This window comes from Vitis vinifera, chromosome 13 (assembly GCF_030704535.1).
Source record: "Vitis vinifera cultivar Pinot Noir 40024 chromosome 13, ASM3070453v1".
Classification (NCBI taxonomy): Eukaryota; Viridiplantae; Streptophyta; class Magnoliopsida; order Vitales; family Vitaceae; genus Vitis; species Vitis vinifera.
Window position 1 is genome coordinate 1,704,033 of NC_081817.1, and position 9,656 is coordinate 1,713,688.

General features: G+C 31.5%; 2 protein-coding genes across 2 annotated transcripts; one reads left to right on the top strand and one right to left on the bottom strand.

Moving 5' to 3' along the window:
* Positions 1-3,854: 3,854 nt before the first annotated feature.
* On the top strand, positions 3,855-6,185 carry LOC100263918 (WRKY transcription factor 55). Its single transcript, XM_002275337.4, has 3 exons — positions 3,855-4,432; positions 4,735-4,866; positions 5,471-6,185. The coding sequence occupies exons 1-3, from the start codon at positions 3,981-3,983 to the stop codon at positions 5,979-5,981; spliced, it is 1,095 nt and encodes a 364-aa protein (XP_002275373.1). The 5' UTR covers positions 3,855-3,980; the 3' UTR covers positions 5,982-6,185.
* Positions 6,186-6,537: 352 nt separating this feature from the next.
* Positions 6,538-8,047, bottom strand: LOC100258754 (WRKY DNA-binding transcription factor 70). Its single transcript, XM_002275365.5, has 3 exons — positions 7,659-8,047; positions 7,447-7,548; positions 6,538-7,201 (listed from the first exon to the last, which is right to left on the bottom strand). Exons 1-3 carry the CDS (start codon positions 7,946-7,948, stop codon positions 6,652-6,654), a joined length of 942 nt encoding a protein of 313 aa, XP_002275401.1. The 5' UTR covers positions 7,949-8,047; the 3' UTR covers positions 6,538-6,651.
* Between the last annotated feature and the right edge of the window lie 1,609 nt (positions 8,048-9,656).

The window sequence follows — 9,656 nt, forward strand, 5'->3', positions numbered from 1 at the left end:
AAAAAAAAATAAATAAAGTGAAATATAAAACAATTTTGAAATAATAAGTATAAATTATTTCCGACTTTTAAAAATAAAAAGAAAATATGAGCCTATTTGGTCATATTTTTCAAACTTGTTTTTAAAAATTGTTTTTAAGTTAAAGAATAAAAAATAATTTTTAAAATAAGATTTAAAAACCATAGTCATACATACCTTAAGTTTTTAATATTATTATTTTGAATTTAATTTTTTTCAAAATTTCAAAAGTTATTTTAAAACCAATAATCTTTTTTTTTTTTTTTTGGGTCATATTTTGTATTTATATTTCCTTTTTTTGGTTTAAATACCTATTAAGTGATAACAATAATAAAAATTATTATTGAAGTCTTGTGGAAAGTACTTGTAATCTTCTTTCCAATGATAGTACACAAAACCAACTATAATTATTGGACTTTATACAAGTAGCATCATTAGCATATTATTTGAGACTCTATGACCTATTTAATAACTTTTATTCAAACCATATTTTTTTATAACTTCAAAAAATTTGTTTAATAGGCTTTTAATAGAAAATAATTTTGTAGACAAATTATTTTTTATAAACAAAATTTAGATTTTTTTTTTAATCATGTCGTGAAGTGTCATTAACAATAATTGAAATGATAAAAATGCTTTAAAAACTTTTATTAAAAAAAATTGTTTTCATATTTGCATTTGCAAAAAAAAAATTATTTTTCAAGACAATTGACAACTAATTTTAATTTTTAAAGGCTATTCTTTTATAATTGTGTTTGGATGAATGTTAGGAAGGAGGTCCCGGATATTCTAATATCTTTATTTTTTATTTTTAGATATCTTATTTAAGATTCCGTTATATAGTGATTTATGGAGCATTTAAGATATCATTTAGAAATACCAAATTTCAGATAAAATTTTTTAAATATTAAATATGTTATAAATACTTCATAAAATCATTATTAAACACACTTTAAATGTGGTTGCATTTGACATTGTTTATATTTAAATAATTTTTAGTAGAAGTGTTTTCTCATAAAGTGTTAAAATCACTTTTCAAATATTTTTTAGATCCCGTTTGGTAGTAACTATTGAAAGCCTTTTTACTATTTTTAGTGTTTTAAAATTTTTATCATTCAAATGTAAAAAATATTAGAAACGCTCTTTAGAATCACTCCCAAACGCATTGTTAGAAAACACTATAAAGTAATTTTACAACATTAGTGAATTTTTTTATTTTTAAAAGTGTTTTATGAAGAAATACTCGACAAGTGATTTTCTTAAAAGCACTTTATGAAAATTTAAGTAAAAACAGTGCCAAACATGCTCATGTTTAATTAAAATATTTTTTTAATTTTGCCAAATACATAAGGGCTCGTTTGATCATATTTTTTTAAACTTGTTTTTAAAAAACTGTTTTTAAGTTAAAGAGTTAAAAAATAATTTTTAAAAACAAGTTTCAAAAAACATGATTACATGGATGTTTTCCTTTTTAAAAAAAAAAAACTAATGAAAATAATTTTACTTATTTTTTAAAAATTATTATTTATTTCACATTATTTTAGAAAATAATGACAAGACAATGTTAGAAATTTGTAAAAACAATTTTTTTTTTTGTTTATTTTGCAGGTTTAATTTTATTTCGAAAAGACCTTTTAAACGCTTCCTAAAATCACTCTCAAATAGATTCTAACACCGTGATTATTCCGAGCATTCACATTTTATAAGGAGTAAAGATAATTTTTTTATTGTCTAAATTAAAGTCAATTGATTGAAATATTTTGATGAAGGTGATAAAAATAGTTGAGAAATGGACAAGCCCACAAACACAAACATATAACTAAAATATAATGCCTTATAATAATCTATCTCTAATTTGGAACACACCATAGACTATAGTTTTCATCCATTCAAAGCATTAATTTTTCCAATATGATATTGGCCCATCTCAAACTCAACTTGTCTGTCACCATAAAACCCTAACCTTAACTTCATCGAAAGTTCTCAATCCAAAACCTCAGTCCATCTTCTTCCTCCTCTTTCCTTGTTCGTTAAGAACCCTAGCTTACACACACTGTTGTTGTGGCTGCTGGATTGTCAAACAAGTTATAGACTTTCAACTTTCAAGCGACTTCAAAGAAGCCCACCATCATTAATATTATATTCCTACATCCCTCCACAGTGTGTGCTTGTCATTTTCTTGAACAATTTTTTTGTGATTTTTTAGTGTCGTTTTGACGGTCATGTCAAAGGAAATTTTTAAAAAGTTTGGATGTAAGTCTGAGTTGTGAGTTTTACGGTGAATTTGATAGTTATTTTGGAAAATAGATTTTTATTCTATTAAAAAAATATATTTAATAATTAAAAATTAATTTTATTTATTTATTAATAATTATTTTAAAAAATAATTACATAAACATATAACATGATTAAAAATAAAACGTTAACCATAAATTTTATTTTTAAAATATTAAAAACAGATTAAAATTATTTTAGGTTTTTAAATAAATTTTTATTATCACATCCTCGTATTTTTAATGTGTTTTAAAATTTGAAAAAGTATATAATAATGATTATTTTTACTTTTATTTGCCATGCCATTACAAAAATTAAATACTATTTCACCTCTAAAATCAAGTCAAACAAATTGACAATTTTCTTCTTTTAGTATAAAAGTGAAAATTCTGAAAAGAAACATGTTCTAGTTAAAAATTCACACTTTTAGGGTTTATTTACTAAAAATTATATATATATATATTTTTTATGTGATAAATAAATTTTTAAAAAATATGGGTGACAATATATATATATATATATTTCAATGATATGTTTTAAAAAATAATTATATAAATATGGAAAAAATTAAAATAAAATATTATAAATAAAATTTATTTTTAAAAACATAAAAAACAAGTTAATAATAACCTATTTGATGGTGTGATTTAAAAACAGATTTATTTATTTTTTAAAGAAACATAAAATTACTTTTTAAAATTTCTAATATTATTTAACCATTGTTATCTCGAAATAATTTTTAAAAATAAACAAAAATGGAGAATAATTTTTAGAAAATAAGGAAAAATTATTTTTACCAATTTTTAAAATTAAAAGGAAAAAATGGACCCAATTATGTTTTTTAAAAACAGTCTTTAAGTTAAAGAATACAAAACAGTTTTTAAAAATAAGGTTTACAGAGTTTTAAGCTTTTAAATAAACTTTTATTCTATAAAAAATTAAATAATAATGTTTTAAAAAAAGCGTAATTGTTTTTTAAATCACTTCTTGAAAAATATCAAATATTCCCCTTAAAAAAAAGGTTAATTTTATAAGATTTATTGGTTAAAACTTAAAACAATATCAAAAACATAATTAAATATATATATATATATATATATATTTAGTTATTACAAGAACAGTGTGCAGAAAAGCCATAGCGTCAAACACGGGAGGCCTTGCCCGATTCACACCAGAGATGCAGAACCAGAACAAAAATGGAGCCCTGTTCACAAAACCCCAGCATACGCCATGGGACCCATAGAATAATCTTGACTTTTTCTGGGGACCGATGGTCGTGACCGTAGGGAGAATGGGATTCAACTATTTGAACCCCTCCAATGAATTGAACTCAATACAATCTGATCATTTTCGTCATCATTCTCAACTTTGAACAGCCAGATGAAGAATTCTCATCATGGGTCAAACCTTCAAACCTCCTCAGAAACTTCTCCAAAGCCCTTGGATTGATGTTCAATGGGACGAGGTCTCCTCTTAGACTCAAGCAAAAAGTTGAAAATGTGACCATGACTAAGTCATTCTTTCCTTATTTCTTCTACTGGCCGTGTCTAAGAAACCAAATACTTTTGAATAATTTCCACAGATCTCACCAGCATAGAAGTTCCCATAAAGTTAATTAAATTACGTCTTTAAATTCCCAGAAGACTTTGCGGAGAATTCCGGAGAAGGAATAGAGAGAATTAACTGCCATGGAGGAGACCCTTTCTCATATTGTTCGAGGGTGCAAGTTGGCTAGAGAGCTTGAATCAAACATCCCGAACCTCGCCAAGCAGCCCAGGATGCTGGCCAAGTCCTGTGATGAGATCATGAAGATTTTCGGGACTGCGAAGGAGAGGCTGAATGCTCAGGATGACCACTCGGCATATCCCTACATGTTTGCGCAGGCCTCGGGGATGGAGACCAGTGGGGAAATGCAGGAATGGCTGAAGACAAGCTACCTGCAAGCGCTCCAAGCACAGTATGGCTTGACAGAGAGCAAGGTAGGTGGGATCGAACCTGTGACCTTGTCGGGTCATCCTGGTTTTGAGCTGGGTGGACGGGATAGGGAAGGCTCAGCCAGATCAACAGGCAGCGGAGGAGAGTTTCAGGCAATGGAAGGATCAGATTCCGGGAATAGTAATTCGCAAAGATTACGAAGAAGGTAAGAAAATTGATACAGCTAGTGTTGGTTTTCTTCTTCATGTACATGCAACACTAGGCCTATTCATGCATATATAGTAAATCAAACGCATATATATATAATCAAGTAGCTGTAGTGACTCTTATAGATTTATCCACAATGATTTTTATTTATTTTTATACCTGGAGGAAGAATTTGGAAAGGAAAATTTGTTATATAGATTTTCCCAGTAGATATATATTTTGACTGTAACATGTATCAGAAATGTTTGGTAGGTAAGAAAATAGGTTTAAACTGAGGCCTAACTCATTTGGTATTCGCAGAAAGGATGATATAAGGAAAAGGAAGGAGACAGTAGCAGCGCCTAGAATTGGGAACACTGATATTCCTCCGGATGACAATTTTACTTGGAGAAAATATGGGCAAAAGGAGATCCTGGGATCAAAGTACCCAAGGTAATTAACTAAAATAATTGACAGAAAGTTTATTCTCATATATTGATATGTGGATTATTCTACATAGATTATGATAAATTATACTCCTTTTTAGTTTAAGCATACCTTTCGACCTTTCTGGGATGATTGGGACTCCTCTTCTCATACTCATTCTACATGCCAAAATACTCAGTCTTGATAGAGAATTGTCAAGCTAAGTACTCCAGTTTGCCTCTTGAGAAGGTCATATATTAGCTGATAATTGAAAACATGTAGGACCATTGCATGTGAAGGTTCACAAGCGTGACTTAATTTTGTTGCATTCAGAGTTGTCTTCTATATATGTTTGGACAGACCAATGACAAAGTAGTATCTAACTTTTTGAATAAGATTTGATATATACATATCGTTAATTTTATTGAATTTTTTTATAACATGTTGGCAAAACTTTTTTAAGTATAATTGGCTGGAAGTTAGGCTAGAATCACAATTGAGAAGAAAAGTTAGATTTAGAAGATGGAATGGTGATGTTACGGCTTCGGCCACACCACCAATGTAAGCATAAGATTTCTTGCTCTCCTGGTTCTTGTTCTTCTCCTTTGTGACATCGAATCTCTTTCTTCAGGAGTTACTATAGATGCACCCACCAGAAACTATACAACTGTCCAGCCAAGAAACAAGTACAGCGGCTCGAACATGATCCCTTCATGTTTGATATAACTTATATAGATGATCACACCTGCCACAAGTCTGCCACAGCTCCTTCAGTCCCACCGCCTCCACCAGAAGTGACACCTGAGATGATTCAGGCCACAACTGCACAACTGCCCATGGGGAGGTGGCTCTCCATGGAACTCAAGCCAACAGGAGAAGCCGCAAATGCCTTTGTAGATCATTCCCAAGTTCAAATGCACGTAGACTTGGGTCTAGGCGAGGGAAGCAGCAGCAGCATGGTTGGCACTGGGGGAAGTACTGCAGGTCCTTCCATGGTTCGATTCGGGCGAGAAGCGGAATATCCAGTGGTGGATCTCGCTGATACAATGTTCAATTCTGGTAGCAGTAGTAGCAATAGCATGGACTTCCTCTTCACTCACACGGAGGAAAAATGGGAGCCGGCTGGTGACAAGAAAAACTGATTAATTCCATAACCCCATGAAATTATTACTTCTCTTCGGATGAACCCTAATTTTGAATTTGTTAATTTTCACTGTATTTGATAAAGAAATGACTATTCATTCTCACTGGTTCATGACATGATCATAGCCAGAAGTTCTTGGACTGTCCAAGTTTAGAAATCACATTCATGTGACAATTTGGCATTATTTTCTCAATTTAGCAAAGAGACTGCATATTATGGTTATCGCCAAAGCCCGTACGTACTCTACTTCTGAGACCCACATACGGGTGGCATCTGGCTAGCTAGAATATGGTTATTCATGAAAGCTGTTTTTTCCCATCTTATTTGGATTGATCAGTAGTCTCTGGAAAACGTACACTTTGTTTGATCTTTTTTTTTTTTTGTCTTGGGGGAAAATGTCTGGGTATCTTTTTAGGCATCATAAATCATAGCTGCTTGAGACGCATCATAAGATGACCCGTCTTGAGAGACTCTCAAGATTAATGCTGATTGAGAGCAGTTGAAGTTTCTGAACTTTCTTAAGTTAAGCATTAGAGACATGGTTCTCCAATGAATTTAAGATGAGGAACACAAGCATTTTCATTTCATGAAATTAGTAGTAGTACAACAGTATGTACAGCAAAACCTCTGGGGGTTTTCTACATTTCTTGACGAGGATTAATAATTACCTAGAAAAACTGAAAAGGACTTTCATCAAACTGAAACTGATCATCACCTTCAAAATCCAGACACCCAAGCACAAAGTCCATGTCAGTATTATGAGAAGCAGTAGTAGCAGTAGTAGTGGTGGTTGCATTTCTTGAATACATGGTGGAATCCACATTCTGATCTTGATTCCCATGATCATCAGACCCCCCTCTTTGAGTAACCATTGCGGGCATGAATGAGTCCAAAGCCTCTAAACCTGACCATAAATTGATAGAATCCATTGAAGAAACATTGTCTGAAGTGAGATCACTCACCACTGTCTCCTCCTTTATAAGTTCTGGTTTCATTTCCTGAACTTCTTCTGGGATCTTTGATTCAGACCCAACCATATTATTAGAATCATAGCCAGGATAAGAGCTTCCAATGAACTGGGGAGCCTTGAGAATATCTCTGCAAGTATGGTGGCCAATGTATGTTGTGTGATACATTATGGGATTCTCCTTCATTCTTTGTACTTGTTTCGTAGCTCGGCAGCTTTGCTCATGCTTCCTCGTGCATCTGTAGTAGCTCCTGTGTGAATCAAAAGGCAATGAATATAATTAGGGTTTTTTTTTTAGTTTTCCCATATCAAATGAAACGACAATTGATTGTTGCACATGAAATCAGAGCTTTTTCTACATGAATTTGAGTACTTTTGCTTGTTTAAGATACATGAATTTCAGTACTTTTTCTTGTTTAAGATACATGAATTTCAGTACTTTTTCTTGTTTAAGATGATTTGAGATTGAAATCAGAGGTTTGATTTCTTTATATACCTTGGGAATTTTGCATTGAGGATCTCCTTTTGCCCATATTTCCTCCATGCATGGCCATCTTCTATAGTGGAGGAGACCGCAGTCCATGTTTCAGAATTTTTTCTGCAGCAAAAACGAAAATCAAATCAGTCCCACTTTCATGAATTCCAAATCAACACACAAACTTTAAAAATAGTGTTCACCCATGAAAGATATATGTATAGATGGATCACCTCCTCTTGTAACAGCCCCGCCTGTTCTTCAACACCTTGTAGTTCCCACTCTCCGCCGGACTCTCCCCGCCGGCATCGCCGGACTGGTCATAACACCTCAGCACAGAGAGAGCCTCCGTGAAGGATCTCAAGATCTTCACCACCAGATCCTCAGCTGACACCGACCCCTGATCGGAAAAGGGCTCACGTAGCAGAATCTGCAACTGGTTCGCCAGATCCCGGCCATGAACCAGCTCCCCAACCACCCTTTTCCGATCAGTGGAAAGCCTTTCTGGAGGAGAAGTTCCCATTGAAGTTTGAGCTAGACCAATGGATGTGTATCCAAGTGGAGAAGAGAGAAACTAAGAGAGGCTTTTTAAAATGGGGTTGGAGTGTGAGAAGATAAGGGGGAAAGTGAAAAGAAAATACAGGGAAAATCAGTGGAAGCGTGAGAGGAAAAATCCACCGAAAAGCAAGAATGGCAATGGTGACGCCACGACTAGATAGTATGGTGACGACACAAACCCCCCATCATTGTGCTTCCTGGTAGGTTCATTGAATTGGTACATTTTCCATTTATTTCCACAACTCCCTTGAATTCCACATTCAATTTCAACATAATTGTGCTGTGAAAACTCAATTCTTACGGATGAAGGTACCATAGAAGGAAGTGGAAGTCCAACGTAAATAATGGTGATGCAACATGCAGAGGTATCCCAGTGCCCTGCTTGAATTTTACCACTATATCGAAATATTTCCAAAAATAATTGGTAAAAATAAAACATAAAATAGGAAAAAAAAAAAAAAAAACTCCAAAAATTTTATATTGATTTTATCTTAATAGAGAAAAAAAATATATGTGGGCCCCAAAGTTGCATAGTTACTATTCGCCCCCAAACTTTAAATCATGAGTTGTCATTGTTTGATAGGTTAGTGTTTTTTTAAATGATGGTGCTTTAGTGAGCAAACTCTGATTTTTTATTTTTTATTTTAATATTTAGATTTCGCCACTTTAGCACTTTTTTTTTTTTTTTTAATGATTATGATTGATTTTTGTAAATTTGATTGGATTTTTAGTGCTTTATAATAAAAGTGACTCATTGGTATTTATAACAAAGTAGTATTAAAAAAAAAAATTAAATTTGTTAAGCATTTTTTATTTTTTTGCCATTTTTTTTTTAAATTCCCTTTGAGGCAATGCCTCTAAAAATCATCATCTTGTGTTTCAGTGAACCCATTCATAGAAGAGAGCATTTTCAATTATGCAAAATGTTTTAGACAATAAAAACAAGAATTTTCCAATTGTTTTCAAAGCAATATAGACATATGATAGGATTTTAAATTGTTTCTAAAACGATATGGTTATCCTATGGTGGGGATAAATTTTTTTTTATTAAGAGTATGGTTGATTTCTAGAAATTTGGATAGAAAGTACGAGGAAAAGAAAATAGAAAGAAAAAGTAAAAAAGAAAATGATGAAAAATAAAAAATGGAATTAGAGTGCTTTTGAGAGCGTTTTTACTCAAAGTATTTTTAAAGTAAGTGTTTTTACATAAAATGTTTTTAGGAGAATCATCGATTAAAGTCTGTTTGGTAGTGTTGTTGGGAAGCACTTTTAACCCAAAAAAATGTGTATTTGATAAATTTTAGGGAATACTTTAAAAATCTAAAAAATTACTTGTAGTATTGAAAAATAACTTATAGCGTTTTTTTAAAACACTTGATAGGTAATTTTCCTAAAAACACTTCTAAATAAAACACTTTGAATAGAAAATACTTTCAAGTGTTTTTAAATTTTTGCTCAACACGTAGACCATGTTAAGTGACTGTTTTTGCAAATAATTTTAAAAAATGTTCTATGATATTTTCTAGAACTAAAGTCGAAATCTAAAATATTTTTTTTTAATATTTTAAAATATATTTTAATAGTAATTTTTATACCTAGTATTTTATTTTTAATTATTTTATAGGTTTGTATAACAATTTTATATTTAATTTTTTTTTTCTATATCTTTCGTT

Bases quoted from the DNA above. Each gene is read 5' to 3' on its own strand.
- LOC100263918 (XM_002275337.4), top strand. From the start codon at position 3,981: ATGGAGGAGACCCTTTCTCATATTGTTCGAGGGTGCAAGTTGGCTAGA. The intron at 4,433-4,734 runs GTAAGAAAATTG...TGGTATTCGCAG, and splicing joins TCGCAAAGATTACGAAGAAG to AAAGGATGATATAAGGAAAA. The intron at 4,867-5,470 runs GTAATTAACTAA...CTCTTTCTTCAG, and splicing joins CTGGGATCAAAGTACCCAAG to GAGTTACTATAGATGCACCC.
- LOC100258754 (XM_002275365.5), bottom strand. From the start codon at position 7,948: ATGGGAACTTCTCCTCCAGAAAGGCTTTCCACTGATCGGAAAAGGGTG. The intron at 7,549-7,658 runs GTGATCCATCTA...TTTTTGCTGCAG, and splicing joins CGGGGCTGTTACAAGAGGAG to AAAAAATTCTGAAACATGGA. The intron at 7,202-7,446 runs GTATATAAAGAA...TGATTCACACAG, and splicing joins CTCAATGCAAAATTCCCAAG to GAGCTACTACAGATGCACGA.